General features: G+C 33.7%; 3 protein-coding genes across 5 annotated transcripts in view; 1 reads left to right on the forward strand and 2 right to left on the reverse strand.

Moving 5' to 3' along the window:
* Positions 1-1,009: 1,009 nt before the first annotated feature.
* Positions 1,010-3,818, reverse strand: LOC146538476 (phosducin-like protein 3). Its single transcript, XM_085186876.1, has 6 exons — positions 3,661-3,818; positions 3,215-3,296; positions 2,849-2,948; positions 2,500-2,701; positions 2,045-2,180; positions 1,010-1,589 (listed from the first exon to the last, which is right to left on the reverse strand). The coding sequence occupies exons 2-6, from the start codon at positions 3,277-3,279 to the stop codon at positions 1,454-1,456; spliced, it is 639 nt and encodes a 212-aa protein (XP_085043002.1). The 5' UTR covers positions 3,280-3,296; positions 3,661-3,818; the 3' UTR covers positions 1,010-1,453.
* Positions 3,819-5,791: 1,973 nt separating this feature from the next.
* On the reverse strand, positions 5,792-9,295 carry LOC146538477 (E3 ubiquitin-protein ligase rfwd3.S-like). Of its 2 annotated transcripts, none has more exons than XM_085186465.1 (2): positions 9,083-9,295; positions 5,792-8,613 (listed from the first exon to the last, which is right to left on the reverse strand). In XM_085186465.1, exon 2 carries the CDS (start codon positions 8,590-8,592, stop codon positions 6,727-6,729), a length of 1,866 nt encoding a protein of 621 aa, XP_085042591.1. In that variant the 5' UTR covers positions 8,593-8,613; positions 9,083-9,295; the 3' UTR covers positions 5,792-6,726. The 2 variants fall into 2 exon arrangements, with proteins under 2 accessions (XP_085042591.1, XP_085042590.1); XM_085186464.1 differs by lacking the exon at positions 9,083-9,295 and adding an exon at positions 9,001-9,017.
* A 698-nt stretch (positions 9,296-9,993) lies between these two features.
* The window catches only part of LOC146538478 (BTB/POZ domain-containing protein 7), a 32,525-nt gene continuing 15,692 nt past the window's right edge, over positions 9,994-26,826 (forward strand). The window contains exons 1-12 of one of the 2 annotated variants that reach the window (XM_085187513.1): positions 9,994-10,310; positions 12,694-12,804; positions 14,757-14,818; positions 15,688-15,785; positions 16,544-16,724; positions 17,171-17,281; positions 17,991-18,112; positions 18,577-18,639; positions 18,789-19,056; positions 19,397-19,559; positions 19,757-19,822; positions 20,501-20,571. In XM_085187513.1, the coding sequence (XP_085043639.1) occupies positions 12,739-12,804; positions 14,757-14,818; positions 15,688-15,785; positions 16,544-16,724; positions 17,171-17,281; positions 17,991-18,112; positions 18,577-18,639; positions 18,789-19,056; positions 19,397-19,559; positions 19,757-19,822; positions 20,501-20,571 (1,271 nt within the window). In that variant the 5' untranslated portion in view covers positions 9,994-10,310; positions 12,694-12,738. The remainder of the gene's footprint in view (positions 10,311-12,693; positions 12,805-14,756; positions 14,819-15,687; positions 15,786-16,543; positions 16,725-17,170; positions 17,282-17,990; positions 18,113-18,576; positions 18,640-18,788; positions 19,057-19,396; positions 19,560-19,756; positions 19,823-20,500; positions 20,572-26,826) is intronic. The other variant, XM_085187515.1, reaches the window with a different exon arrangement.

Raw genomic sequence — 26,826 nt, forward strand, 5'->3', positions numbered from 1 at the left:
CATTGTGTAAATAAAAAGTGATGTTGAGTTCCACTTCTCGTTTTAACAACTTATGGAGGAAGAAGCGAGAGACTGAAAAGAAAATATAGAAAATATTATAATAATAAAAATTAAATCCTACACGTGCGTTTATGATAATTTATGATAAAACTGATTCATATTATTTTATTGAAACTTCCTCTCATAAAAAAACATTTAAGAAGGTAGATTTTATAGAAACATTAATTATTATAAACTAACATACCAGGGCCCCCAGACCAATATTATTTTAGCAAAGTTGAAATATTGAGAATGACTACTCTAAGTCTATACAGATGGAAGCATCAAAGCTCCTTTTAAAGGCATACCTAAAGAAATTAATTAAGATATCTCAACAGTTTAGATGTAGGATTTTTTTTCATTTCACGATGTTTATCCATACCTTTATTTCGTGTGACGCAGAACGCATAGATACCAAAAACGTAAACATTTACTACAAAAATACTACCAAAGGTTAAACAACTTTGAACTTTATCGCCAACACCTACGACTCGATTTCGGAATGAGGCGAGTGCGGTGGTGTCCCTTTCATAGGTTTATGTGTGCGTTGTCGTCCTTAACAAATGTCCTTTTGTTTTACAACGATATTTTTTTTATTTTGCTTAAAAACTTTTGTGGAAAAAAATTTTTTTAATTGTATTAGGCTTTTATAGAGTATGTAGTTAAAACTGTGGTTTCATTTAAAGTGGTGCAGACAAAAATACTCCATATAGTAAAGACTATATGCATACCTATTAACTTGAAAGTGGAGGTTTCTCATTTATACAATTAAATTAGAATTTAAAGGTGAGGCATGCACTACACTGATTTCTGTAAAATAAAACAAAGGACCTTAGGAGAAATAATATCCAATATTGTAATTTTTTGTTTAGTATCGACAATGGTGGCTATTGAAATGTGTTTATTAAAATTACAAATACAAATTTGACCCATAAAATTAAATATTTTACAATATAAATAATACAACAAATCAATTAAAAATTTTATTAAAAAGTTTTTCCAATTAGATTCTTGCAAACAATTTAAGCATTTCATTTATAAATAGATTAAAAATACTAACGTTTAATTACGCAAATATAATTTTTAAAAAAATATCAATGCTAAAATATGACTGACTGTTTGTTAATTTGTTATTATAATATTTTTACTTCATTGAAGATTTTTTTAATATAACAAAATATTTGTAACTAAAACTTTTGTATTTTTTAACATTGATAGATTATACTAAAATGATCACCTGTAGTATTCAAATAAACGCTTGATACTTATTCTTTTATTACAACAGCAACAAATAACTTTCTTTTGGTCAAAAATTAAGGGAACAAAATAATATAATTCTCTGTAGATATAAAAATAAAAAAGTCACTTTTAAAAAAATAAAAGTTATAATAATACAACATATATTACTAAGATTTTAATCACTAAAATCAATATCTGAATCGGAATCAGCCCGTCCCCTTATAGTTTTCTTGCTGTGAACCTGTAGAGACTTCTTTTTACCAGCGTCTGGAGGAGTTAGAAGGTCTCCAGAATATTCTATTACTTCAGATCTGAAATTAAAAAGAAAAATATCTTGGAACTGTATAGCAAATGATAATTTAATGTAAACTAATGGCACAAAAAGCTTAAAAGTACACACATTTGAAACTCTCCATTAAGTTACCTTTCAAAACAAAAACAAATGAAAATAAGCTATGAGCTATAATACCAGACCGATATACAGATACGCACATATACACATACGTTAAATTACACCCCTCTGTTTTCGTCGTGGCATATAAATTTTAATATATTATGTGATTATTACAATTTCCATAAATATGATTAAAAAAAAATGGAAAGTTAATTTTACGGGAAAAAATATTTTTCTAGACAATATCAAAGGTTAGTAGACAATTAGTTATTTTTTAAACTGGCCACATCATCCTGCTAGTCTTACATTATGTAAAGAATGGATGAATGTGGTGCAGTGATATGGAGTGTCTTAACAGTATATTCTACTAACCTGGCTATCCTCCACTCCAGCATTTCCGTTGAGAAGTCATCTCGGTTCCCCAAATCGGTGAAGCCCACTATGAAATCTTTTGTTTTGTTGTTTTTCACTAATGCTATTGTTGGAATGATTCTTATCTTGAGACGGCCTAAAACAGGGAAATCAATTAATAAATTACAGTTAAGATCAAAAAGGGAAGAAATAATACATATTATGATTTAAAATTTTTTACATATCTTTAAAATTACTATACAGATATGTGTATTTTTTTGTACAATTATCAGATTACATTTATTTATTTTAAAGATAGATTTAGGCTATAAATTTTGAACACTAGCATAACACTTAACAGAAAAGGAAAAACTGTTTTACCTAATGCAATTTTTTTCATCTACCCTGACAAATGGTCATAAAAATAAAATAAAAAAAAACAAAATACTAAAATATAAAGTTGACCAAGTACTTACCAGTCAAGAATGGTGCACGTTCCACATCTAACTTGACAACTCTTGTTTCAACATGTTTTTTAGCAATGGTCTTCAAATGCATGTCGACTATGCGACAGCGGGGTGTGTCATTGCGATAGAAATGACATATTACATTATCACTTTTGTTGCAAACAGTAAAGAATTCTTTTTCACCATCAATTTCTGTGTATTCTCCATGGCCCTGGAAAGATAAAATGTTAATGTTATCAAGATGTTGTGTGTTATGTGCAGCAAAGTGCAGCGTTACATCAGCTACTCAACATACAATGCCTCCATCTTATTTACAGTCAAGCATTAGACCCTAGATAGAAATGTATATAAAACTTACAATAGCAAGCCACTCCTGTTTTTGCTTGGCTCTTTGCTTCATTTCTGCGATCCTCTGTTGCCTTATAGCTTCCAAATCGCTGTTATCTAATGCATCCAATCTGAAAAATAATTATTATATAAAACTTGCTTTTTTTTGCAAATTGGAAATAACTAGTTCTTGTGCACATTCATTCTTAGTGCAGGAGGATCACAGATACTGTGATGCACATCAAAAAGAGTTAATGGGATAATATAGCTTATAGCCTTCTTTAATAAATGGATATTTATTTGACTATGACTTTGATAGCATAGATTCATTCGCATGGTTATTTTTGCTGTGTGGGATACAGCTTGATGGTATGTAAATAAAATAATTATAGTGTACCTTTCAATTTCATTGTCGAGCTGCTTCTCCATATTCTGTGCTACTTGCTGAAGTACTTGCTCCATTTTGTTGTTTTAGGGAACTGAAATAAATATTTACACAAAGAAATTTAGTTTAAAATATTATATTTATTACTGAATAACAACGTAAAGCTTTTCTTGTGAGTTTCATTTTTAAAACCATATATTTCACTTTTATTATTAATTATAAAAATCGTAGGCGGCTCAATGTCCTTCAAGTAAAATTTTCGCAATGCCGCAGTAACTATGTCGATATTATTATAAATAATTGATTTACTATAAAAAATGTTTATATAATGATATACATTAATAGTAAATATGTTTTTTATTTTAATTTCCTTTTATGTATAAAAATAAATCACTGTCAAGTCGATGACCTCATTGCGGCACATGAAACAAAAATGTAACAAAACAAGCAATACTCACTGTCTTTTATGATAAAAGCTGAATTATAATATTAATTATATTTGAAATTATAAATAAAAACTGTTAAATTTGTGTAAAAATGTAATTTTGCATTAATTTCGATAAAACTATTTCAAGAGAGCTACCATCTAGTGTTTACTTGAAATGTCAAAAGGAAATATAAAGACATTGACAGCAATAAATATCAATGTTGCCTTTTTGTAATACATTTTTTAGTTTTTAGATATAGTATGCTAGATAAAGAGAACCTAATGTTAACATACTCCATTGCGCTTAATAATTTATAAGTAGAGTAGCGTAGCGTTTTGTCTTGTTGAAAATGAAAATAATTCATTTCCACGCGTGGGAATCGACCTCACTTCCGTCAGGATTACAGTCAGGTATTGTGCCGCTGCGACACGGCTTTAAGTTTGAATTGTTTGATTGTCCATTTCACTCACACTCACCTTTTGTTCATTTAAAAATACTATATTTTAACTTTAATTAGGCATATCTAAAAAATATTCTTATTACATTGGTTAACATGAAAATTGCCTTTTACTTGAAACTGCATAATAGCTTTAGTATTTGATCCCTTTAATCTAAATATAGAACTTAAAATTAATATTAAGTTCTTATTATTAATTTATGCCATATCTAAAATAATACCGGTTAACTTGGTTGTTGTCACTCATTATTATATTTCAAATAATTTAGTGACGAGACCCGTGTAAATTTTCTTAATACCCGTGTAATCCGATAATTATCAGAGGACCGTGAGAGAGTTAATATGAACTCCGGGCCGTGCCTTATTGGAAAGCTTTTAGGGTCTCATTTACTGTCGAAATCAAAGGTAATCATGCTGTCTTGAAATACTCTTCATATAATAATTAATCACTTCACGTTGTATCCCGCATAGAGCAGTATAGGCAGAGAGAATGTAGAGTTAAGATACTTCGATCTCCACTTTCGTCCTTATTTTTATTATATAAAACATCAGAATAATTTATACTTGTATCCAGAGTCCGATTTAGGTGGATGGGGGCAGGCGGGGCAGCTGCCCGGGGGTACCACAAAAGAGAAAAATCAAGCCGTTTTGCCGTGCTAAGGCACCGGTAGTTCTTTTATCGGCAGGAATTTGCCTTTCCACGTTCAATTCATTTGGTATCTTCCGCCTGCCCGAAACATAATTCCTAGATGTATCATTTTATACACTTTTTCTAAAATCGAATCATTTTGATTTACATTGATGCTTTTTTTTTCTCGCAGGCTTAGCATTATTTTCGTAGCCTCCTTTCAGAGTGATGACTAATGCCTGCAACTCGCATTCTGATGATGTAATGAGCTCTGCTTTAAGAAATCGGCTTCACGCTGTATCCCACATTCAGCACGATAGGCAGAGGGAACCTCGTGTTTAGACACTCAGTTCTCCTCTTTGAATTGTGGAGGCATTGCGCAGTGAGCGTGCTGAGTGGCGAAACTCAACGCCACGCTTTGCCTCGACACCAGAGTAAAAAAATAAAAATATAAATAAATATTTCATTTCTTCGAGTGAGGATTGAATCCACGAGTCGCATTTACAGTCACACTTTGAGCCACAACTGGAATAACAGATTTAACATATCTAATATTTCATTTATTTTTGTTTGTTTGTTTCATCTCTCCTCTTATATTCTACATAACTTTTGGGGAAAAAAAAATAACGGGGATCCTACTTCATCGCCACTCCGGGGATATTGAATATATTTGTGAAAATAAACAATTTAGGGATGTATAAGAAATAATAAAATGGGCTAGTAAAAATTATTCAGCGTGATAGAGATGTTGCAAGTTGTAAGTGCAACCTGATGAAAAACTGCAATGAATGAAACAGCTGGTGTAAATGGAAACACAAGCAATATAATGAGTTGTAAGCACGTATATTAGTAATTTGACGAAGTTTTGATGAGAAAATTATAAAAATCTTAGAGATGAGAGCGTTTGGACAGTCAACAAGAGTCGCCAGTTCTAATCCCGTTACGTTCAAACTTTTATACGTTTTTCATAGAAGTAAATACAATTCTGTTGTAACTTATGCAGTTGATGTGGAAGCATGACAAGGGTCATCAAGTCCATGCGAACAAGGTTAAGGGAAACAAATAATAAAACAACAAAAGAACAATAATTTTATTATGTCAGTTTATTTTTTGTAAAAAAAATCACAAAAATAATTCTCAACAATGAGTAAGTCAAAATTTTGAAATCAATATATATTATTTCTTTAGCTTCACGGATATCCGCACTTAGCAGAGTACGGAGAGGGAACCTGGGAATCTAACGTTAAGACACACCGTTCTCATTGAGTCACTTCCATACCCTAGCGTCGAATGCTGGAAGAATTGAGTGTGGAGTGGCAGAACCCATCGCCGCGCTTAGTCTCGTTACCAGAGCGAGGACTATTGCATTTCCTGGAGTGGAAGTCGAACCCACAACCTGTAGCGTTTACAGCTGCACGCTTGTGCCCGCAAGATTGTGCTCGCACATCTGGCCTCTGGCCAGTCGTTACACAAGGGTGAATGATTGTTTCAGATTCAATAAAATAAATGTTTTATTATTTTTATACAAATCTATTTGTTTTTGAATTCTTGGAATAACAACTATTTTTGGTACAAGCTGGTGTAATTAGCCGAATACTTGCAGAAATACATGCTTATAATATTTTTTCTGTATCCCGGTAGTCCTGTCAAAGAAAATAACTTGATGTTATTATTTTTTAACTCATGCTATAACAATAGTATATAATAACATTAAAAAAAAAATGACTCACTCAATGTTAAAAAACAACTAAAAATTATCACAATATATCAATATTTACAAAAAAAAAAACAATGATGACAACACAATCAAAAAAAGAAAACATTTATTTCTATTCTATTGCGACACAAATATGTCAACATCTGACTATCCTTGTACTCGACCATCCAATATAACAAACTTTTTAATCACAATTTATATAGTCTAACATTACAAATTAATAATTAAGTCAAATAACAAGATGCACCAGAAAGCTGTATATTAAAGGGTCCTTGTCACTCAATAAGTCCTTTGTCAAGAATTAGTAGGCACAGCCTTGTATATCCTAAGTCTCGATTCAGAAAGGGCTGCTAATACTGTATCACCAGTTCTTTGAGCACAACACACATCTAAAGCTGGCTCAGCTGCTGGTAAAGATATGGTCCTTACACCGTCTAATCCATGAAGGTATAACGAAGATTCACTTTCCGAATGAGATGCTACCCATGAGGCACCAGTTGCCTTTACCCAAGCACTCCTGGACATGAGGGTGGAACGTGCTGATCCAGGAAATGTTTGCTCGATATCAAACAAAGTTTCTCCACTTGTAACATTAGTCTTCAATTTACATAACGTTAGTCGAGACCTCTCGTTGCTACTTCCTCTAGAAGATAGCAATGCTCGATGGGAATCATTATCATAGCAGAGGGACATAAAAGGGCCATCAACAGGCAAAGCTCTGGGTTCCCACTGCCTCATATTCCCCACCCACAACCAACAAGAATTCAACTGGCAGGACAGTAATCCAAACTCAGTTGAACATAATGAAACTACTGGTGACATGTCCCCCGGCGCATTTAACCTTTGTATATAATTACTAGGATTTCTGACGTCGTATTGATGGATTACACCACCTACACCACCTACGTAGAACTCATTACTACGCAAGTAGTCCCACGAACACGACCATAAGGGAACTCCACATGGTATAGATGTGTTTGGGATTCCCCTTTCAACGATACGTGCAGTATTATCTAGACCAACGCTCAAAAGCAAGTCTCTAGGTTGAGAATACGTTATATCACGTATCGGCTTCGAATGTAGATGGACGAACTGCCCCAATTTGTAATCAACAGAACTAACTTTCCGTATTCCGAAACCAGGAAATAGATTATTTGTACTTTTTTGTGAAACATATAATTCATAAGTCCGACAGTTGTAAGTCAACACTCTACAGCCACCATCTTTACTGATTTCTAAATTTTTTTCCAATGAAAACCTCCACATACGTTTGGGTGGTTGGTCTTTCGAGACCTGATTTTTCATTAAAGTACTCCTTAAAACTTCCAGTTGTAAGACGCAAGTGCGATGCGCTATTCTAGAGTTCTGGAGCTCCAATTCTGTTCGATTTTTCTCTGTCTGTAACAAATCTACTTGTTTCTGAAGTGCTGTTAATTGTGAAGTGTCTGCCGCTACAAGTTTTCTTGCATATATAAACCTAATATCTTTTAAGGCAGCTTTGCTTTTACAAGTTGGGCAAGATCTATCTTTGCTACTTTGAGCTTTCAACCACCTTTCGACACAATGAGCACCAAACAAATGGCCACACTTAAGAGAAACAAGCCTATGTTCCCCAGAGTTACCCCAGGAGTCCAAGCAAATCGGACATGTTTCACCATCACCTTCATCTGCATGTTTTGGTGAATTGATCTTCCTCACTTTAGCTGGTGGTTCTTCATCTTCCTGTCTGACATCCGCAAAAGAAGCTGCACTGTTAGATTCTTCATTAACATTAACAATAGACTGCTCTGAACGAGATTCAGAGTCATCATCATATATTACCGGAGTCCATGGTTGTATATTTAACGTTCTCACAACATTTTGTACTAAAACTGCTGGATTCACAATTTCGCCGTCTGATTGTGACGAATGTGGTTGAACTGAATTGCTATTACTGTCAAAAATTATTCCTGATCTCCATATATCAACTGAGACATCATTACCACTAATAGGATTATCTGTATTATTATTTGTATTGTCATTTTCAATAGTATTACTGTCTACACTATCTGTTGGATGATTGCTTGCCCATGAGTGAAGTATAGGAGAATGTCTTTCTCCTCTATCTGGTGATTCAGGCGCAAGTATACTTGGACTGTTAGGCAGAGAGTCCTCATCCATTATATGTGCATCATTAGGTACCTTTAATAAAAGATTTTTTTTAAAAGTTAAAAATTGAGAATTTTTTAATTAAAATGAAGAAATATTTATTAAGAAAAATAAATTTTAAGTTGATTTTAAAAATATTTATGTTGTAACCTTTGTGAATATTTTAAAATATATAATTACTCTTTTTACTAGTAATAGAGGCAATTGTATGAATTAAGGGTTGTGATAATGTTGATATAAAGAAAAAAATAACTTAGAAAGTTTTCAGTTAATTTCAATAACAATTTATTATGTAAACTTTAAAGGCTTATAAATGGGAAAAACATATTTTCAATAGTATTAGTATAAGCCAAACTAAAGTGATATACTAATATGAATAATAAATTTATCAACTTCGAATCTTTTAAAAGAAAAACTGACATAAAAGTCCCAAAAAAAGACAATCATTAAACCTGTAATTTCATAAGAAACACTGAATAATAATAAAACCTTTTATACCTACAATTTAAGTAAATAACATTTAATTAACAGAAATATTCGTTCATACAAAAGAATTTCTAAGTTTTCATTTTTAACACAATTTAAAAATATAAAGTTTATAATTTGTATTTAATAATCACAATAAGATAATAACTAATTAAAAAGGTAATAGATTTACAAAGATTTTATAAAATTTGCAAACAAACCGACATTAGTAAAGTCAGTAGTGTAAAAAAAATATTATTTAGCCTGTGTTTTAATTAATGTCAAATTTAAATCGGATACACAAACATAATATGTTTAAATTTTTCATTTCATGCTGTATCCCGAACATAACATGGCAGGCACAGGGAACCTGGGTACCAAAGAGTAAAGTAATTTATAATATAAGGGAGGGAACCTGGAGACTTAGTGTTAAGACACTCTGTTCCCATTAAGACACTTTCGCCAAAAGCTTAAGCTTTCCCACTTCTGGAAACACTATGTGTTAAGTGGCGAGACTCAACGCCGCACTTGGTTCCGTAACCAGAACGATGAAATGAAACGTAATTCATTCTCTTGAGTTAGAATCAAACTCACAACCGTCACGCTTACAGTCTGTCCTGTACACTCGATTGCCTTGCCATATCCATAAAAAACATGCCCTCATGACGGTGGCTGGTCCTCATGCTTTATATGACTTTCCGCCAGCATCACCTATACTGTGATCTCGAAAGTCATCCAAGGTCTTCTCCTGCCTTCCTAACTTTTTCAAAAATAATAGATTGTAAATTAAATAATATTAATGATAAATATTTATATCAAGAAATATGACGTATTAAAATAAAATTTAAAATATTTCTTATTTAATCATAAATAGTCCATTATCCGAACATAGTTCCAAGGTTGGTACTAGACACAACCAGTATTTATTTATTTCACCGCGAAGTTGGCAGTAGTGTCAGAATCGCGAACGGGAAGGTATAACGGGTCGTTCCCTTTACATTAGTTTATTTCATTTTATTAAACTCAACAAGCTTTTATTCATAAATATTTATATTAATGATAATAAAAGATTAATAATAATTATACTCTGCTAGTGTATCATGTAGATTAATAAAATAAATCGTTTACAAAGTTTATGTGAATGATTCTTAATGGCGTCTGAGTGTCAGTGTTTTATATTATTATTATAAAATAAATACAAAAATGTTTATTTAGTGCCTAAAACAACTAATTGGATTGTTATACAGTAATGCCAGTTGTAGCTGGTAAGTTTAATATTCAATTTAAGCTATCAAATCATATATTTATTCACCTTCAATCATTCAATGTATATATAAGACATGTTATTTCCCAATCACATAGTGTTTTGTTTCTTAATCTTTGCTCAATAAACGTTGGGAGTGCTAGATATCTGTGTAACAGTTACAAAATAAGTGTCGCAATTTAATCTGGGTCAGGACGGTCGATGCGCGCGTCGTTGTGACGTCAACCACCCTGCCGCACCCCCTAGGCCTTATGCCCTCAAAATATATAAATATACATAAACATATATATTATATTGTAGATATATAAGATTCACTTTCATATATAAATGAGGTTATAGCCGCCGTTTGACTATTAACGCGATGGTTCTGACTTCAAGCCACTTTGAAGGTATGATTGTAATTGAATTTGTTTTCATTTCTAGATTATAAATTAACAAGATATAACTGTATTAAGTTTCACTTCGTAATTGAATACGTAAATTTCATTTTGACATATAAATATGTCCATCTGTGTGGGTATAAAGATTGACTCTTGTCATAAGATTTATCTTTGGACAGGAAATTTGATCAAATCAGTCAGCATCGATCGAGGCTTGGATGGCTTCCTATCAAAGAACTTCGGAATGTTCATACTCTAACTCTTCTATACTCTATCCTCTTCCATCCTAAAACTCCAACTTACCTTAAAGAACACTTTACCGTTGCTACAGTGAATCGTTCACTGTCCAAGCTGCAAAGTTATGGAATACTTTACATGATATAAGGCAGTCTAAATCCTTAAATATATTTAAATAAAAAGTTAAAAATGACTATCTTAATATGTAGTATTTTTATGTTTCGACATAATTGTCATGTATCTATGCACTTTTTCTATATTTATTTTTTATATTTTTTTTTATTATGTATGTGTATTCTATGTAGTTTAGAGATAGTATTTATGCAAGTGTATAAATATATATGTCTTTGATCACACCATGTCCTTTTTTTTAAATTGATTCTTCTTACATTAGGTTGCCTGGAGGAGATCACTTTTAGTGATAAGTAAGACTGCCATTTAAAATCATTCAACACGCAATTTCTCAAGAATAGGGCGGAAAATATTAAACTAACTAAAATTGAAAAAAAAAGACACTTCTTAACACTAGGTTTCCTCTGCCAACCCTTGCTAAATGCAGGATAAAGCAGCGTAAAGCTTGTCTAATTGTTTTTTTCTCGTATCTCTTGTAATAAATTAAATTATGCCAGCAACAAGATAGTGTTGTATAAATAATTTTATCTCATTTTTAGTAGGTTAATCCCCTTTTTTTTATGTCAGTGCAGCTGCAAGTGGTTTGTTTTGAAAGGAATTGCTTTTATAATACGTATTTTGCGTAAATTAGGTGTATTTGAGTTAAACGTAACATACGCAGATTAATAGTTTAGATAAATTAATAGTTTAAAAAACTAAAACACACTTTTTTCAACATGACACATTAATAAGATGACTGTAATGAGCACAAAGGTGCACAAGTATAAGGTTACATCAGCCATCTTCCAATTCTATCATAAGACCAGCTCGATGGTACCATAATATTGTATTGCCATCTAATCTACATAAAACTGCCAAGTACACGTGATAGACATGCGTGTAATTAAGATTCTTAGATTTTATATATATGAATCTAGTGTTAAGACACTATTCCACGCATCATCCAATTTGTAACATATATATTTTATTTATTGTTTTATTTACAAAAGCGCAAAACAATATTGTATTTTAGATATTCAAGAAGAAACAATAAGAAGTTATAATTATAGAAGTTATCAAATATAATATTTTATATTTAATATTTTATAAAGAAAGTGATTTGAACATTGGGCATCACACAATTGCGTGTTGGGTGCTTTACCTCATTCCCTCAAACATTCTCGTTCTCGAACCCAGATCTGTTGTATTTACAACCGAATAACCTCAAATCTCGACATTCTCCCTCTGTATCTGTCTATACTACACAGTCGCCTGTTTCACACCCTCTTCCAATTTACGCACATTTTCGTGTTGAACGGTGGAACACAACGCCGCGCATTGCCAGACCATCACTTATGTCAAACAATGCTAATAAGCTTATCATACTATTCAGGAATATTAACAGGATAAAAATGTATAGAATTAGTATCAATTGAACCTCATGCAGGATAGCTGCCAATCTGTGTAATAATTAAATTGTACCATTGACATTGAAAAGAGCAAGTGTAGAATTTGTTGCCGGCTCCTCTCAGCAGAACTGCCTTCCGAGCCGGTGCACCGTGGTAGCATGTTCATTTGAAGATTCAAAACGTCCTTGAAAAAATCTATTGAAATAAGGAAAACATTAGATTTAATAATTTGGTTCTCATTTTGCAGGTGTGAGTCGGCGCGGGCGGTCGCAGCGGTGATGCCGCGCGTCCGATGACCCGCCTGCTCTGCTGCCTGCGCGCGCGCGCCGATATGGGCGCCGCGATATCGCATCCACAGGTAATTACTATACCCCTCTACCTTGGTTACTCCTACACTTACCTAACTGGAAGGTTGTCTGGACATTACTTCAAGTACACTAACAAACTAGCATTCTTTGCATTTGGTATAAAAAAGCGTGTTTTTAATTATTTTTTATCTGCAAATATAATTTAGGTATAAAAATGTAATAATCTTATTATGAGTAAACTGTAGGTAACTTTGTATTAACTTCTAAAACATATTGATCCCATATTAAAATTTTGCTTGCATGTTTTTTTCATTGCTTAAGTATTTTACAAAAATATATACATATTACAGTTCACAAAAAGCATTGTGGGGCAATGCCCTACCCTTAAATACTAATTAATGTCCTACATTAAATATAATCACGGTCTGTTCTAAATTATTTGATGGTCTGTCAGTCACGGTCTCAACATTCTTTGTTTTTTTAGCTTAAGCCTGTATTTTGTACAAAGCAGGTTAGACAGAGAACACCTGGGAACCTAGTGTTAAGACACTCCGACTAAAAGACACTTACATTCCCCCCCATCGCGACTGGCCTTAAATATTATATAATAACTAAATAGGAATAGTTTTTGTTCATCATGTTTTACTACATGGCTATTAAATAAATGTTATGTTAATGTGAACATATATTATATTTAATTATAAAATCAAATTTATTGTAATTTATGAAAGAATAAGGATTTAGTTTTAATTATAGTAACATTTTTGTTTCTTCTTGAACAATATCACCATTTTGTTTTATTTAAATAATTTGTAAATTTTTCCTGTAAATTTTTTATTATCCTGTTATATTGTTTACTTGCATTTACTATTAAATGACTGCTTTGGTTACTTTTTATTTGGAGGAATGATTATAAAATATATGTATAGGTTATGGGGAATATGTATAAAATGATGTATGAAATATTACAAATTTCAGCGTTTTACGTCGCGTAGCTTTCCGGCGGTGCGTAGTTTATCAGTCAATCAGTAATGGAAGATTTTTATATTATTAAGATTAGATATGCATTTCTTAGATACGCAGCGGGATTTGAACTCGCGCCTCGCTCTTGTTATTGTGTTGCATTTCGTGCAGGTTTGATGAGTTTGATAGTGACAAGAGCGCTCGAATGGTGAAGGGACGCAGGTTCAAATCCCGCTACATATATTTTTTTATATGTTTCCTAAAGGATTTTATCTCACTTTTGTATGTTTTATGAATAATTACTTAGTATAAATTAACCCATATTTTTTGCTTGTTCAATGACTTTGTGGTCATTTTTTATTGATATTTTTTTGTATCTTTGAATCGTTTGGTAAAATAATAAATAATTAATTAGTGTTTTTAAATTGTGTTAAATTTTAATTAAAAACACCGTGGTGCAGTGTGGTCGTGGGATGAATTACCGCTTGGGGAACTTGAGTTTTTCCAATCGACACCCAATATCTCGAACACCAGTTCCTTTTTCTCAACCCTGCCATATACATCCTGCTTAAAGCGTGGAGTTGACAAACATTGACATGTTTTTTTTCCTTTTATTCATGTATTTCAGTTTGTTTGACTGACATTTGATATTTCAAGATTTGAATCTGATAGTGCTTTTCCCTAAACACATTTTAGTTAAATACAATTGAGTTCGATACGCTCATAATCACAGGGCTTCCCTTATGTTAGCTATAGGTTAATTTTAGGATACGAAGAATTTTAGGAATTTTTCTTTCCTTTGATTATTTACTATCCGAGCGCGAGTGCGAACAATGCCAAAAAGTTCTTAAAGGCCTAGGGCGGCCACTACTCATTGACCGTACGGTCTTCTATATCATATTTATAGCCTCTTTACGTTCTGCAATGTTTTGGAACACTTTGTATATCCTTCCACTCAACCTACTGTTCTACTATACTAGTTACAACTGTTCATGCAACTACTAGAGTTGTTGTTACATTATGAATATTTTACTTACAGGAGGGCGAGGCGTGCGACGGTGGGGTGCTCGCCTCGCCTCCCACTATGGCGGATGTCATAAGGTAAGCCTGAGTATGAGGAAGAAGCGAGTTCAAAAATAATTACTTTTTTATATCTAAATATACTAACTTCTACCTGCGACTTCGCTCTAATAGTACAATAGAAATAATTACTCGTTCGTTGTATACGACACATGAGCCATTCTAAATGCGGAAGGTAACTCTGACCGCAGGTACAGTGAGTTATATTGAAATGTCTAACGTGATATAATAGTCCACAGACTTTCTCTATTATTGGACTAAAGTTCTTAGAGCTCTAAGAACTTTTCGACGAACTAAACGAAACAGTACTTAATTCTTGAGGTTCCAATTTTCATTCAGCTTCATTCACAATTTTTTATAATTGTATAAATGCCATCAAAAGGTAAACAATAAAGGTTTAACAATAAATCATAAAAATTGTATTATTAATTACATAACTGTGCATATATTGTAATTATTTTAGTATTTTAACAATATTATATTTCAATATTATAGAGATCATCGTGAAGCAGTGGTACAGCGTACAACGAACGGTTGTGGGTTCGATACACACTCAGGGGAATTATTTTTGTTTTACCGCTCTCTTAGACGAAGTACAGTGTTAAGTTCGACTAAAATCAAAATCAAATCATCTCCACGCTGTATCCCGCACACAACAGGGTAGGCAGAGTCTATTTTCCGCTCAATTCTGGAGGCACTGCGTGTTGAGTGGCGGACCTCAACGCCGCGCTTTGCCTCGATACCTAAATGAATTAAGTGATAAATATTTAAACACAAAAAATATTTTTTCTAATAATTAATTTTAAGAAAAATTATTTATATAAAGGGATTACGCACGGCACGTTCAATCAAACAAAATTTATCTATAGCTTTATAATATATAATTTTAGGGAGCGCAAGAAAAAGGCGGGCGGCGCGGGCTTGGGCACGCTGCGCAGGCGCATCGCAGCCGCCGCGCGCAGGCCTCGTGACTCCAGGCCTGACAGAGGTATGTAGTATATACATTGAATCACACAATAGAGTAGTATTATATAATGGTTAATTTAATTATATAAAACACGGCGTTTAGTTCCGCCTATAGTAGTTAGATCCAGATACTTTCTATTGATATTCTTGATGACAATTAATTGTAATACACTTTCTATTCAAGTATCGAACATATTGATTCAATACAATTTTTGGACAAATTTAAATTAAAATAATAATAATAAAAAATGTAATTTTATTTTTATAAACAAATAAAACTTATATTAAACAGAAAATTGTTCCAAGACTTATACTAGAAAATTGTTCCAAGACTTATGTGGAAAATGACGCAAAGTAATAAGAAATATTATTCACTCCGAAAAAAGGTTAAAACAATAAACATGCCGTAGTGATTGCACCACGTGCTTTATAACGTAACGTCAGTGTTACTTACAAAATATGTATGCAACCAACTTTATATAAAAAAATGTATTAAATATATCTATAAATACGCAAACGACACTTCTATCTACTATCTATCGTCTATCTTTAACCGACTAAAAAAAGGAAGTTTGCAGTCTGATGTGTAGATCTGTATGGCACAAATATATATGTTTGTATGTAATTTCAATCACTTTAAATATTATAACAGACCAAAATAGTGAAATATTTACTCAAGTGGTGAACCTGCGATACACGTGCTATTTTTGATTAGGTTTCTCCTATCCACGCTTCCGTATGCGGGATACAGCGTGAATATGCGTGTGCTTGTGTGTGCAGGTTGCGAGCACGCGCGCTTCATCCGCTCTGTGGTCGGGTCGTGGCGGCTGTCGGACGTGTTCCAGCTTTGCGCCGAGCTGGAGGCGGGTGCCGCGCTGCGCGACCTCGCCACGCAGGCCGAGCTGGCCCGCGAGCCCGCGCCCGCTCTGCACGCCGACCTAGCCGCCATGCGCGCCGAGAGGTGAGTGAAGAGAAGGAAGGAGAGATCTAGGCATCTTCTACCGGGAAACATGAATGGTACCATCAGAGGGAGGGGAATGGAGGGAGGAGGGACATCGCCAGCTTATCCTATGATAATTCAGGGCACGGTGAAAGTGAATAAATGGAGAGCGAAGAGGAATTTTTTTTTGCGAAGAGGAACGAAATTTGAATATTTTTAATTAATCCACTTTGTAAAATAGGAGATTCTGAACTTTACAGTTTAGCGTTGTTTTGGAAAAATCCACAAAAATGGAAAAAATATACAAGTCTTTAAGTCTTACTTAGAATTTCGTTGCATTCAAAAATTTAATATAACAGTATTATTATGTTTGTTATACTTTTTCATTTACTATATTTTTTTTATTCATTGATTTTTAATGTTTTTTTTTATATTCTATATAATATTCTTATTTTTTTTTGCCTCAGATGGTGGTGTGACGTAGAAGTGGTGGGCGCGGGATTCTCGATACCGGCGCATAAAGTTATTTTAGCGTCACGTTGTACCTATTTTAGAGATCTACTGCAACGGTATCCCAGGTATGATTTTTTTATTCTACTTGTTGCGAGAAAATAATAGCATTATATAAATTTTTCCAGGCCTGTTGTGGAGTGTGAAGTGTGATTGTAAATGTGACTGGTTGTGGATTCGATCCCCACTCGAGGATATTAAATATTTATTTACATTTCCATTTCTATTTCTTCTCTCTGGTGTCGAGGCTCAGTAACTGTACGGAACTCAGCAACTTACCACTAGGTTCCCTCTGCCTTCCCTACTGGCTACGGGATACCAGCGTGAAGCTGATTTTGATTTTATATAAATTTTTATATGTTAGTGCGTATACTGTGCGTGAGACTTAAGGTTGGCTTTGCATTTTTGTGACTAAAGTAGAGCTAGAAAAAAAGTATGATGTATAGTTGAATTAGTAATGATACCGGAATGGCCCTTACCTTACATCATAAAAGATAGTCTTGTGCACGACTTTTTTGTTCTAATATACTTTCATCTATTGTTCAGTGGTTTTTGCGTGAAAGTGGATCAAACATCCATCCTCACAAACTTTTACATTTATAATATTAGTAGATTAGTTCTTTTTGGATCCTCCTATCCTATCCTATATATAACAGTATCCTAGGTAGGAGACTTTTTAGTTATTACATTAAATTATTGTAGTACTTATTCTATTCATATTTTCTTTCTTAAATATTAAAAAAGTATTAAAAAGAAAATATTTTTTTTTGTATATAGATCGTGGAGAGTGCCCCTAGAAGGCGCTGGGGCTTCGCTGTCCCGCGAGGAAGTGGAAGCCGCGATACTAGCTTTGTACGCGGGCGCTGCGCCTTCTGCTCACCCCTGCGAACATTGTCGTAGTGAGTAGTAGACACTACGATATAATACTATAAATTTCTGTATAGTCGACACTTATCTATATTATAATGCCTTTTTGTATATTATAATATATACAGTCATTCTAATGAAGGTCAGATGTGGCATGGGGGCACAAGCGTGTGACTGTAAACAAAGGAATGAAATATTTCATATTTTTATTTCCTCACTCTGGTAACGACGTAAAGACAAAAGCGGCGTTGAGTTTCGCCACTCAACACGCAATGACTCGAAAATTGGGCGTAAGGTTGGAGGACGGAGTGTCTTAATACAAGGTTCCTTTTATCTACCCTGCTATATGCAGGATAGAGCATGAAGCTTAATAAAAAAGATTTTTTTTGTTTGTTGCTTTATTTGTTGAATGTCAAACAAACGAGGCGGGACCGTTTTTACTGGAATAACATTTTAAAACATTTTAAAAAATATATATATATTTATGTAATTCCAGAATGGGACAGAGGACTGAACTCGGAGGCCGATTTGGATATTATAAGTGTGGAGAATTCGACGAGTGAGTAATTCATTAATTCATTAAATTTTATAAAAAAAATGTATGATTTCAATTTTATTGCTACTATTAATAGTAGTTTTCTTGTTTTGTTTCTGTATTGATACGATTTATCTATCAATTTAAGTATTTTCAATACCTTTGTTTCACAGATCGACGATGCACATGCACAACAAACACCCAAGGGGGCGGAACTCGAAACCGTCGTTTGGGAGCTTTACTGGGGTTCAGCATAGGAGGTGGAGCCCTAGCCCGAGACCTACGGAGAGTGTTAGAAAGTGGGGAACTGGCTGATGCGAGGTTGGCCTGGCCCGAGAGTTCTTCGGGTACAGGGGGTACGGGCGGTTCTTATGGGTTCAGAGGGTCGGCGGAGTTACCTTGTCATAGACTATTGTTGGCCGCTCGGAGTAGGTTCTTTAGGTGAGTGTGTTTGTGAAACAGAGCCCTACTAGGGTTCTTCATTAGGGATGGACTCCTAGGCCGAGGCCTTCGATATGTATCCACGCGTTTCTGGAATGTCATGTATAATAAATATAGGCAGCTAGGTAATTAACAAATATTTCAAAACAATATCAATTTTGATATATTATGATTATAAAAATATACAAAGAATTTTTTTAATATTAATTTGTTTTAAAATAATAATTAATTTGACTTGAATATGACTATTTTTGAATCACATTTCAGGTTCATAAAGTTATTATTATTGATATTGCTATAACTATACATTTCGTTAATATGGTACAAAATTTAATTCCAGAAATGTCCTATCAAGGCGATGTACGTCAACATCAGGTCCGGGGGGCGTTGGTGGTGTTGGAGGTGTCGGTGGTGCAGGTGGTGCGACGATAGTGTGCGTGGATGAGAAGGTGTTACCTCGGAGATTCGCGAGGGCTTTACTACACGCCGCTTATACGGATCAGGTTTGTATACTAATATTTTAAAGCTGAAGACTTTATTGGTTGTAAGTGATGATCTCAAGAACTATTGGTTCGAATTAAAAATTCTTATTGTGTTAAATGGTTATAAATGAACAAGTAATATCAATAGGAAATATTTTATTCAATAAAATTATAAATAAATAATTTTGTTGTCTAATTAATATGATATGTATTTTCAGGTGGACCTCAGTCTCATAGGTAGAAGTTCTTCATCACCGTCTTCTACTAATAGCAGCAGTGGGACTGTAAGTAACTTGTTACTATGTATCGTATATGTATGTTGCCCACATTTTTTTCTAAAATTACAAACATAAGGTAAACTGCAACTTAAGAAACAATCAAAATTGCATCAAGACTAGTTCAGTAATTTTTGAGATATGTGAGAAATTTGTTATATCACACCCTTAGGATGAATGATCTAATTTTAAATGTTTAACTAATTTTTCTTAAGAAAAGTGCTTACCTACCTTAATGTATGAATTACCTGCTATATGTTTTTTTTAAGTGTTTGTATAAACAAGGTAACTTAATTTTAGGAAAAGCTATTTATACCTTAGACAGAATTCTTTTTAGCACCATATATATATTTTCGAGATTTTTCGTTCATTCTTATTAAAAAAGTTTTGGAGTACATATTTTTTACTACACTGCATGTATATATTTAATTAAAAAAAGGACTTGTTCCACTTTCATATAATTATGGGGGAGTAGGGACTCCCCTTTATGTTTTAATTTTTGTATGACAAATATATTAATTATTATGTTCAAGTGCTCGTACGTTACGGGTAGCGTTTGACTGTAAACGGGATATTTTATTTTTCCGCTCTGGTAAACAAAGCGTGTTGTTGAGGTGCTACTGAAAAAGTAGTTTCTCTTATTTTAGTAAAAAAAGTGTATATTTTTATTATTCTTTGTTTTTTTAGCTCCGAGGCAACGGTCGAGGGTCAGCCATAGCAATGTTAGATGATGCCTTCCAGCTATATGAAATTGCAAGGTAAACTTTCATAAAGCAATGTATTTTCTAAATGAGTAATATGAGTTGAGAAATCCTTTTTTTGTTTTAAATTGAAATGGTGAATGAATGAATCATTTCATGATGATTAAATAGTGAATGATTGTGTTCTGGCAATAGTTTATTTACTATCCTATTATGTACGATTTGTTTGAACACGCTTTTATTAGCTTCTGTCGCTTCTTTTTATGTATGTTTGTAAGGTTAACGGATTTGAACGTGATTTTGATAGTCTTTGATACGTCGGATTGTCGTGTTATATTAATGATGTTACAGTCATTTTAACTTTTATTTATTGATGTCGGTCGGATATGTGTAAAAAATATCGATGTTACTCTTTCTACTTTTATTAATCATCGATGTTCTTCCAAAATCTGAGAGGAAACATCTATTCCATCCTTATTTCTAATTTCGTTTTACTTTATTATGTTACAGCACATCTATACAGATGGCTGCAAGTTCAAAAATATAAATAATTCATTTCCCCGCTCTTTGGGTAGACAAAGCGGCCGTGCATACAAAATTCACGAATAGCATACATTCGATATGAACGTAACGTTAGCGCGATCTAACTTCGTACAACGCCATCTATATTACATTTTGCGAAACGTAATATTTTAAATATCTTAAGTTATTTATCTATATTATAAAGTTATGTAATATCATAAGACATTTATTTTAGAATTATAGTGCATAATAATAATATTTTATAACTACAATAACTACTACCACTGAGAGTGAGTAATGTCGCATTCATTATTGTCAGCCTCACAAACGACTACACAAGTTATATTATCATATTTAAACAGTACTAAATTCAATTCAAATAATTATATTAAAAAATACATTTAAAAATAATAATAATATAATAGTAATAATTTACTAACCCAACAGCTTTTGTGTTCTATTAACATTATCATTATAATGACAATACATATTTCATTAAAATATTTCGTTTGACAAAACTGATAAAATTCGATATTAGTATAAATGTGTTTAAATTGATATTATTATGAGAAAACGAAAGTATCAATTAATAATTATATAGATTAATCAATTAATAATTATGTAGTTCAAGCGAGCGAAGCCGCGAGCTGAATATTAAGTTTCATATTATTAACAAGTTTAGTTTAGTCAGTATTAGGGTGTCTAAAATGTAAATCTGTTTTCTATACATTATTAATATATATATACTTTATTGCACTTTAAAAAAACATATAAGTAAAACAAAATTGAGATATTCGTTAACAATGGTGGGCTTATTTCTAAAAGAAATCTCTTCCAGCCAACCAAAGGAAGTGGATATGACTGTCCAACAGCAGGAAGAGATTACAGTGCAGTTTTTAACACAGAGAGAAAAATAAATAAGAAATTAAAAGTAATAATAATAAAGAAGACACATAATGATTCAAATACATAAATAGCTACATATACATCCAAAGACATGCATCCTATATACATATATACTGTAATTACAAATTAAATAAATAAATAATAGCAAATACATACATACTAAATTTATGATAATAAGTACGTATACATAAATATTTATACTTATAACATACATATTTATACTTACATACATACACATACGTACACACCTACTTACATACATATATATATATATATATATATATATATATATATATATATACATATACATATACATAGATACATATATACAAACGAGTGAAGTGTGGAAAAAAGAAACTGTCTGAATCCAGTGAGTTAATTGTTCACAGCAGTGAGTAAATGTTTTTTCAATTGGGATTTAAAAGACATTAGGGAAGGACTTCTTTGGATAGGGATGGGGAGATCGTTCCAAAGTGATGCGGCGTACACTGTGAATGATTTGTGGAGGAATTTGGTATTGCTCCTAGGTATTTCGAGCGCCGGAATAACGCACGATCGCCTAGAACGTGAAGGACGAGGGAGAATGTTGAAGCGGGAACGTAGGTAAACAGGAAAATTGTGGTAATTAAGGATCTTGAAAAGTAAAGTAAGGATGTGCATATCACGGCGAAGACGAATTGGGAGCCAATTAAGTTGAGCACGAAGTTGAGAAACGTGGTCATACTTACGTAGATCGAAAATGAAGCGTATGGCGAGATTTTGAAGTCGCTCTAATTTATTAAGTAGCTCCTCGGTCGCATCCAAATAGCAAACATCAGCGTAGTCGAGAATTGGAAGAAGAAGACATTGCGCTAGCATAATTTTGGTTTTTCGAGGGAGAAAGTATTGGAGACGTCTAAGAGAATGGAAGGAGAAATGCATGCGCCTGCTGATTGCATTAATATGCGGTGCCCAAGACATGTTACAATCCATTATAAGACCCAAGTTCCTAACCTCACTACAATACGGTATTGGCACTCCAGAGTAGCGTATCGCTGGTACAGAATCCCAGTTGATTTTGTGTCTAAGTCTATTACTGCCTATAATAATAGTTTGTGATTTTTTAGGGTTAATTAATAGACCAAAAGATTGAGCCCACGACTGTATAGCACCAAGATCGCTATTTAAGCTTTCGATGGTTTCAGCCAATTCATTCAAATAACTGTGACGGTAAAGCTGCAAATCATCTGCATACAGATGAAAGGGAGAAGTAATGATTCTAGAAATATTATTAATAAAGACAGAAAAGAGAAGTGGAGAAAGAACGCCGCCTTGGGGAACGCCAGCAGTGAGTTCAAGCCAAGTCGATGTGATATCGTTTGCTTTCACACACTGTCGGCGGCCGAAGAGATAAGAACGGAACCAATTTATCGCTGTAGTAGAAATATTGACTGCTCGAAGAGTGCCAAGAAGTATATCGAAGTCCACAGAGTTAAAAGCACTGCTGAAATCCAGCAAAACCATAACAGTAAGCTTGGTGTTCTCCATAGCGCACCGTATATCCTCCGTAATATTCAGCAGTGCTCCAACTGTGCTGTGGAAGGGACGGAAACCGGACTGGAAGGGACACAGTAGATTGTTGGATGAGAGAAAGGAATAAAGCTGGGTATTGACTAAAGATTCGAGGACTTTGGATAGAACAGGGAGGATAGATATAGGACGGTAATCAGTGACATTGGAGGGATTAGATGTTTTGGGTAATGGAATGACATGAGCATTCTTCCATTGTGAAGGAAAGACATTATTGGACAGTGAATAGTTTATAATGTGGGTGAGCACTGGTGCAATGCCTTCCAACACAGGAAGAATCATCTCAAGGCTGAGATTATCAACTCCAAAGGCTTTGGTGGAAATGGAGCTAACACACTTTTTGACATCATCCTCTGATACAGCTTTAAAAGAAAAGGGAATGGAGTCTGGTAGGTCAATTCGGGACAATAAAGTAAGTGTTTCAGATTTTACTATAGGATTTATATTCAATGGTGGAGTAGTGAAAAAAACATTGAGAGTATTAAGATCCAATGAAACTTGACGAGTTTCAGTGGTTTTGCCTACACCAAACGACTCCAAGAATCTCCATACTTGTGCCTGACTGAGATTCTGAATAGTATTATGAAAGTAGCGACGCTTAGCATCCCTACACATTCTGTTGCAGATGTTTCGCAGCTTTTTATACACAGTGAAATTTTCTGGAGTAGGAGATTTTTTGTGCTTAAGTTTGGCTCTGTCGCGTTTTGCCATAATATTCCTAATAACATCAGTTAACCAAGGGGCAGGCGCATGCTTCATACGAACTGGTCTTACAGGGGCATAGATATTGTAAATGTTAATCAGTTCAGTTGTTAAAGATTCAACCATATTGTCAATATTAGTAGATGACATTAGGAAAGACCAGTCGATGTTCCTCACCTCCTCTCTTAAGCGTTCAACATCCATATGCTTAAAATTGCGCTGAAAAAAAATTTTGCCTCTGAACTTAGGCGGACGTAATTTATAGGAAAGAAAGATAAGATCATGAAAGGAAAACGGAGCGGTAGTTTGACCGTGAGAAGAAACAAGATTAGGGTTAGAGACACAAATAAGATCAAGAAGAGATGGCCTAGAATTAGGAAAGTAATGAGTGGGGGAAGTCATAGGTAAAATATTTAAATTAAACGACTCATATAATTCCTTTAACAAAAGTGTTCTACGGTCGTTTTTTAAAAGGCAAGTATTTAAATCGCCCATGCAAATCATATGTTCATATTGGGGTCGGAGGATCTCAAAAATACCATCCAGAGTACTAAAATAATTAACTTGGTCATTCGGTGAGTACAAGACTCCGACAAGTACATTTGTATGACGCAACGACAACTCTAGGAAAAGGTATTCGAGAGACCCATTAGGTTGAGAAGGAGAGCAAGAAACGACACGGGCCGGTATGTTGTCGCGAAGATAAATACCAACGCCACCACCACCACGACCAGTGCGATCATTGCGATATAGGTTATAACCTGGAAGAAGGTAAGAAGCAGAGGAAAGCGATGGTTTTAACCAGGTCTCAGAAATAAGTATACAGTCAACTACACCGGAGCTAAAGGATGCGAGAAGATCAGTATAGTGAGCTGGAATGCTCTGCGCGTTAATATGTACCAAGGAGAGAGCTGTAGAACAATTATTGTCAAAAATTTTCGACAATTTATCGAAAAGTGGTTCAGAATCAGAGTTTTCATCACTGTCAGCACTATCATAAATACTAGAAGAACATGAAAAATATTCAAAATCATCCAACATAAAGTTAATATTTAAATAATAATACAGAATATATAAATAAAATTATAAAAAAATATATATAAAATATAAAAATATACTATTAAAAAAAAAAACAATATAATAATACCTGCACAAGTTGAATAAAATACATTTTTACACTAAAAATAAACAAAAAACAAGTTAAAAGTTACCAGTTATAAAATCTAAGAAAAAAACGGAACGTGAAACAAATCAAAATATGACAGTTGACAACATAGATATATGACATATGTCAAAATGTAGAAAATAAACAAAGTTACATATGGCAGTGCACTAAATTTGAGGGTTAAAAAATTTAATTTTAGATTTGGAATTTGAAATGAGAAACATACAGTGTACCCTACATTTTTTACATTGTACTATTAACCGGCCAAACTAAAATGATGTAAACAGACTATTTGCTAGAGGTGGGCTTCTTTACAGGACCTTTTTCTATAAGTTGTTTGAGTTCCGGCAGAGTGGAAATCTTGATCGTCGAATTACTTGGCAATAAAATAACGACCATACCATCTGACGTCCAACATTTCTTAATGCCAAAGTGTTTGCGTGCTGCAGTGAACACCTCCTGGCGAGGTTTAGTTAGAAACTCTGTCACAGTTATCTTTGTGCCTTTCAACTTAGTTTTCGCCTTCCATACGCTGGAACGAAGCTGGCAGCTATTGAATCTAACAAGTATGGGCCGGGCAGAGTCTCTTTTGACACTCAACCTGTGGCACGACTCAATTGCAGTGGACTTGGTATCTGACATCTTAAAATGGTTGGATAATACCTGAAGCATCTTCTCCATAACATCCTCATTAGTATGCTCTTCTAGACCATGGAACAGTAGAACTTTTCTCCTGGATTGTGCCTCCAAGCGATCTACCCCAACTACTACATGCTCAATCTGAGACTTTAAAAGACCAAGTGTTTTCCACACAAAGGACCTGAAGGAGTTAAACTCGGCAGTCAAGGTTTTTAATGTGGGATTGGGGACCGCAGAACCAGACTGTGACAAATTCTTCTCAAACTCACCCATTCTGGATGTAAATACAGCGGAGAGCTCTTCCATACTTTTTAAAAGTTGATCCACAGGCATATTTATAGTGATATTGGTGTAGAAAATAAGTGTGTGAGTGTAGTTACTATCAACTTAAGCACAGGTATTTAAAATTTCAATACATATATGTACTTTTAAAAACTTTTACATAAAATAATTACAGAGCTTTTAAAAACGCGTCTATCTACTTTTGTGTCTACCCGCCAAAAAAAAAAGCTTATTATTATATAATAAGAAAGTAAAAATGGCGCGTCTGTACATTGAATATATTTACATAATAATTATTTTTAGGGGGTTTAGGAAAGGTAATTGAGCCCAATTCCACAAAAATAAAATGTCTATTTGTATGTTTGTACACGCTTATCTGCGGAACTACTGGAGGGTTTTGAATGAAACTTTTTTGGTTGTATAGCTATTATGTCTAGGCAACATCTAGGCTATATTTTATTTTTAAAATCTGGATACCTGATGTGGAACCTTAACAGCCTGTCTAAACTATAAGAGATATAAATACA

Source organism: Heliconius melpomene, chromosome 6 (assembly GCF_056956725.1).
Source record: "Heliconius melpomene rosina isolate 202511_hmr_F chromosome 6, ASM5695672v1, whole genome shotgun sequence".
NCBI lineage: Eukaryota > Metazoa > Arthropoda > Insecta > Lepidoptera > Nymphalidae > Heliconius > Heliconius melpomene.

Excerpts from the sequence above, each read along its gene's own strand:
- LOC146538476 (XM_085186876.1), bottom strand. The coding sequence starts at position 3,279 with ATGGAGCAAGTACTTCAGCAAGTAGCACAGAATATGGAGAAGCAGCTC. Across the intron at positions 2,702-2,848 it reads AACAGGAGTGGCTTGCTATT|GGCCATGGAGAATACACAGA; the intron begins GTAAGTTTTATA and ends TTATCTTTCCAG. Across the intron at positions 2,181-2,499 it reads ACGTGCACCATTCTTGACTG|GCCGTCTCAAGATAAGAATC; the intron begins GTAAGTACTTGG and ends TCCCTGTTTTAG.
- LOC146538477 (XM_085186465.1), bottom strand. The coding sequence starts at position 8,592 with ATGGATGAGGACTCTCTGCCTAACAGTCCAAGTATACTTGCGCCTGAA.